The sequence below is a fragment of the Ipomoea triloba genome, chromosome 3 (assembly GCF_003576645.1).
Source record: "Ipomoea triloba cultivar NCNSP0323 chromosome 3, ASM357664v1".
NCBI classification, from domain to species: domain Eukaryota; kingdom Viridiplantae; phylum Streptophyta; class Magnoliopsida; order Solanales; family Convolvulaceae; genus Ipomoea; species Ipomoea triloba.
In genome coordinates, this window is record NC_044918.1 from 25914570 (window position 1) to 25920819 (window position 6250).

The following is a 6250-nucleotide window of genomic DNA, read 5'->3' on the forward strand; positions in this document are numbered from 1 at the left end:
ATGAATTTATATTTAGTTAATTTTATTTTTATTGCATTAATTATAAAATTAAAGGAATTATATGTTTCATAGATACTTTGTTTAACTGTTTTATTTACAGTAGATCCCTCTTTATGTGTGTCCATACTGCCGGTAGATGTCAATATTGGAAGAAGACTTGCAGTTTTGTTCACACACATGACACACTCCATCATCAAATTATGATGCCTCAAAGCTAAGCTAAGCTAAGTAAACTATTGATCAAAGAATATGAGATTCTGAAACATACATTTTATTTTGGTCAACCCCGATAGATCCATATATCTTCAATATAATGGATTTCGTTCTTATCACTTCTCTACTAAATATTCTAGAGCGTTCTTATTATCAGATTTACTTTTTTAGTGGGTATCGTGAGATAGTAATGATCGAATCTTTGCGTGACAAGATTCGAAATTTGCAAGCCTTTTTGGAGGATTCTCAAAACAACAACATCAGCAAGATGACAAGGAGAGCCTTGGAGTCAGAGATTGGAGGGGTGGCTCGTGATGCAGAAGACAAGATCGAATCGGAATTACAAAATCTCATTATGAGCAAAAACAGCAAAATTACACCTCCTAAGAAGGCTGAGAGTCTTTATAAGACCTTGAAACAAGTGAACCGAAATATTACATCAATTGAAGGGAGAATTCAGATTGAGAGCAAAAACAACCATTCTGCTCCAGAGCCGCAAAGAATAGAGAATATCAAAGTTGGTAGTTTCTCTAAACGTTCTTCAGAGCCTACCGAGGTTAATGTAATGGTAGGATGTGACGATCAATTTGATACCATAGTGTCCAAGCTCACTTCACTATCAAAACAACTACAAGTCGTTGTGGGAATGGGAGGCATAGGCAAGACTACTTTGATTAAAAAAGTCTACGAAGATGCAGCAATTGTTAGTTATTTTGATGTCCGAGCATGGGCTACAGTATCTCAACAGCATAACCTTAGAGAAATGCTCATTGGCCTTCTCGGTTCTGATGTTACCAATGGAGTAGACAACAATCATCTTGCAAATCAACTACGTCAAAAGTTGATGGGTCAGAAGTACTTAATTGTTATGGATGATATATGGGAAACCGAGGCATGGGATGACATCCATAGATGTTTTCCAGAAGATTTCAATGGAAGTCGAATATTGTTGACAACACGGCTCAAACAAATAGCTGACTATTCTGCAGGCTCAGGTAACAATAATCTTCATTACATGCAGTTCTTAAATCCCCATGAAAGTTGGAGTTTATTTTACAAGAAAGTATTTGAGGAAAAAAATTTTCCCATTGAATTTGAAACAATCGCTAGAGGTATTGCTGAAAAATGCCAAGGATTACCTCTAACAATTGTTGTGGTTGCTGGGCTTCTCACCTCATTCAATGAGCCATCACCAACCCAGTGGGAGAATATTGCTGAAAATTTGAATTCATTTCTTAACACAAATCAAGAAGAAAAATGTTCAAAAATACTTTCACTAAGTTATGACCACTTACCTCTGCACTTGAAAGTTTGTTTCCTATATTTTGGTGTTTTCCCTGAAGATAGTATGATTTGTGTGAAAAAATTGATTATGCTATGGGTTGCGGAAGGGTTCTTAAAGTTAGAGAGGAGTGAAATCATGGAACAAATATGCGAGACTTACTTGCAAGATCTTGTAGATAGAGGCCTAGTACAGTTCAAATTGTTAAGTGGAGTTGTGATGGAAAAATGAAGTATTGTAAGCTCCATGACTTGTTGCATAACTTTTGCATGGAAGTTGCACGGAGGGAAAAGCTTTTGAATGTTATAAATGAAAATAATGTTGAGGTGGCTAGAGTTCAAAATCTTGGATACGAAAGCTTGGAGCCAAAACTGGCATGCTCATGTCGACAGGTTTGGATAAAAAAGCTTGCCGTTGGATCAGCAATCAATCCATCCATTTGGATTCTCCTATAAGTATTTCTTGCACATCCCATCAGGAATTTCGTTCCATTCTATATTTTCCTAAGGCTTCTGGATTATTGGCCAATTACTCCTCCCAAACATTTCCCTCCTATCCTAAATTGTTAAGGGTGTTGGACTTAAGTCTATGTGATTTGGTTGACATACCAAGTGAAATAGTGAATCTCATTTGTTTGAGATACTTAGCCCTGAGAACTAATGCACCCCTTAAAGATTACAAATGGTATAAGCTTCTAAATTTGCAGACCTTCATTGTTGAAACCATTGGACCTAATGCTCCAGGGGAGGGTTGGAAGTCACCATCTCATATGTTGGACAATATGCTACATCTAAGGCATGTTATGTTCAGTAAATCATCCCTATATCTTCCACGCCAAGATCAAACAACTCTGCAAACTATATCTTGCTTATATTACCGTCCTGAGCCTTGGCCAAGCATTCAAAACTTCACAAATATTCCAAATGTGAAGAAACTTGGGATTTACATTGACATCACCCCTGTTTCGGATCCTAAGCTTTCACCTAAGGATGCTTCACATCAGCATAGTTCACTTAATGATCTTGTCGATTTGCAATGGTTGGAGAACTTGAAAATTGATGTGCCAGAAATAATTCCTTTTCAGGATGTCTTCAGACTTCCGACATCTTTTCCATCAAACCTCAAGAAGTTGACACTTCAAGGGACATGCCTTCCATGGGATGACATGGCCATTATTGCCACATTGCCTAACCTTGAGGCTCTAAAATTGAAACATAAAGCCTTCTGTGGCTCGGAGTGGAAAACAACGGAGAATGGGTTTTGCAAATTAAAGTACTTGAAAATTGCAGTGTTAGATTTCGAGCATTGGAGTGCTTATTTTCCAGTTCTTGAATGCCTAATACTTGATTTCTGTAGGAAATTGAAAAAATTTCCTACTGAATTTGCTGATATTACAACATTGCAATTAATTGAGTTGACTCGATGTGGCTCTTCCCTTGTTACTTCTGCTAAACAAATTCATGAAGAGCAATTGGAGTGCCTTGGATACACTAAACTTGTTATACGTGATTATTGTACTCTTTTTTAAAAGGTAATATTTTATAATTTAGTTTGTAGATTTTGCAACCTATATTCTGAGCCTTATGATTCAATGAAGTATTTTCTTCAAATTAAACTTTATTCTCTTCATGTTTCTTATTTGGTTTCCATTTTTGAGGTTGAAAGCTCAGAGGATCGGAATAGAGCACAATTTATCACACATTTGAGCGTGGACGACATGGGGTCATTACTCGGATTCAGCAAAAAAAAAAATGAAACCAAACTTTATAATTTGTATCATTGTATGGAGTTACGTTCTTATGTAATATGTATTAAAGTAGAAATTACAATAATAAAGATCAATATTCTTCTTCTTTTTTCTCCCTCCTGTAATAAAGTAGAAATTAAACCACAATAATAAAGATCAATCTTCTTCTTCTTCCTAATGCTATGTTCTCAAAACTTCATGCTCTCTGTTATTTTTGAAATAGCAGTTGTTTTACTATTAAGAGCATGATTTGACTCAAATGCAATTAACACATTATCTATAATTGACCTTTCCTGAATAAAAGCACTTTGGGATATAATAGAATCCAATAACTCCCTAAACCTATAAGCCACCACCTTTGCTAAAATGCAATAGATTACATTACACAAAGAAATGGGGCATAAATCAGACATCAACTCAAGGTTCTTTTTCTTTAGAATTAAAACAATATGAGTATCATTTATAGAAGAAGGCAATTGGCCAGAATTAATAGAAGATTGGCAAAATCGAACTACCTCCTCTCTCAAGACTGCCCAATGAATCCAGTAGAATGCCCGAGATAAACCATCGGGACCAGGAAACTTGTCTGGATGCATTGTAAAAATTGCCCTTTGAACTTCCTCCGGGGAAATGTCACGCAAGAGGCATGCATTCTCCTCTCCACACATTCAAGAACCAGCCCCATCTCACCCCCCACCAGCCCTAAACAGTGACGAAAATAATCCAGCATAATTCTACCCGTCCTTATATCGTGGACCGCGGTCTACAATGCATTGTGGACCGTGGTCCAAAAACGACGTCGTTTCAGTAAGTGGGAGACGGAGCCCGTAATTGACACTACAGTTCATCTCAAAAGATACTGCCTTACATTTGTTTTGATATTATCAAATGAAACTGTACTTATATCGAAATGTAACTGTAGTTGTGTTGAAATGTAATTGCAGTGTATATTAACTGATACTGAATAACAGTTTCACATTTGTGTTTTATATTATCGAATGAAACTGTAGTTATATCGAAATGTAACTGTAGTTGTGTTGAAATGTAACTGCAGTGTATATGAACTGATACTGAATAACAGTTTCACATTTGTGTTTTTATATTATCGCCATTGTGTATATGAGAACCACAACATTACATACAATTATACAAGTATATATGAACAGATTATACAATAGATATATTTACATAACGATATTGAAGTTATATTAATTAATGAGTATACCATCATTGATTTTTTTTAATAAAAAAAACTGTAATCATTATGAGTACAAATACAAATAATAGAATTAGCATGATAATACTTTGACAATCATACCTATAGAATGTCAAGTAGATGGTGTGTTGCAGAATATGTTAGGTTTAGTTTTGGGTGAATACCCGTGAGAAGGGGAGGGGTTTATATACTGTTGTTTCGGGTAGAATAATGGTTTAGTTATTAGGAATCTATACAAAATTGTATTATAGAATCCTATTAAGACTTCAATATTCTAATTTTAAGTTAGGAATCTATACAGAATTGTATTATAGAATATTGCCAATTTGTTTGAAAACTGCAATAAAGAAACAAATTGCCTAAAGAATTTAATGTTAAACTTCCGTTATATTTAACGGAAAAAATTTGGTAAAAATTATAAAAGATTATGATATATTAGGAATTTAATTGGAAGTTGCACAATAATAAGAACACAAAGTACAATATGTTATAGCAGACTATTACACCAACATTTTTTTTAGTTCCAGTTAGGGGTCTAACATTATTGGCTCTTATTATAAGTGTAGATATAGTAGATAGATATGTCATTATTTTTATAACTTTTATATATTTAATTTTGAATTTCAAACTTTAAAAGGTAGATTAGAAGGCTAACCCGTTTACCGCAAATTATGCTGTGGACCCAGGTCTACCTTGCAAGGTGGACCTGAGTCCAAAACTACGTCGTTTTGTCTTTTTTTTTTTTAAAAAAAAAATTAGTAAACATATTGCTGAATATAGAGTTGTCCAAAAATGTGTGAATGTAGAGGCTTCAAAGTGTGAATGTAGAGTATAGAAATCGTGAATGTGGACTTATGATTGGGTGAATGTAGAGTTGCCCAGAAATGTGTGAATGTGGAGGTTTCAAAGTGTGAATGTGAAGGTTTCAAATTGTGAATATGGAGTATAGAAATCGTGAATGTAGAGTTATGCATGTGTGAATCTGTAATAGAGTTAAGAAGTTCTAGCAACTTGTAGCCCTGTAATGTGTGAATGTGGAGTTCTCAAGTTGTGAATATGGAGTATAGGACCTGTGAATATAGAGTTTTGAATGTGTGAATGCATAACAGTGGTAATATAGTTACTAAACATACAATCCTGTAATGTGTGAATGTGGAGTTTACAAATTGTGAATATAGAGTATAGTATATGTGAATGTAGAGTAATTTGCGATGATTTGTTTATTAGTTTCATTTTCCACATATACTAGTATAATTATAGTAATACTAAAGTATTATTTTGATTCTACTACAATTTCATTTGACAATATACGTTACTGGAGATCTATTGAAGTATAATTTTATTTACATTTTATGTTCATTTGACAATATATATTATTGTATGAGTCCTGTTTTTTAGTTCCATTTCCACACACTAATTTCATTTTAACAATACTAAAGCATCATTTTAATTCTATAACAGTTTCATTTGACATTATACGTTATTACATGAGCTCTATTTTTCAGTTCAATTTTCCACACACACTACTTTTATTTTAGCAACACTAAAATATTATTTTAATTCTACTACAATTTCATTTGACAATGGTATTGGACTATGGTCCACCGTAGACCATGGTCCATTGTATAACAACTAGGCATTTCAATGCACTATATCAGGTTGAAATCAATAGAGAACATTAAACAACATACAAGAGTATAGGCAATCATATCCACAAAATTCCCATACAAATGGAATATGGCAAAGTATTTTTTTTTTTGGTAAATTGACCATGGGTCTTTCTCTCCGTCCG

The 6250-nt window shown here is 34.0% G+C and overlaps 1 protein-coding gene across 1 annotated transcript; it reads left to right on the forward strand.

Annotated features, from left to right (window-relative positions):
- Window positions 1-403: 403 nt before the first annotated feature.
- LOC116013138 (putative late blight resistance protein homolog R1B-17) lies at window positions 404-2897 on the forward strand (the record flags this gene model as incomplete). The annotated part of the gene is made up of 3 exons (XM_031252792.1): window positions 404-1684; window positions 1729-1908; window positions 1974-2897. Coding segments are annotated over exons 1-3 (2385 nt in total), but the record flags the coding sequence as incomplete, so codon positions are not given.
- Between the last annotated feature and the right edge of the window lie 3353 nt (window positions 2898-6250).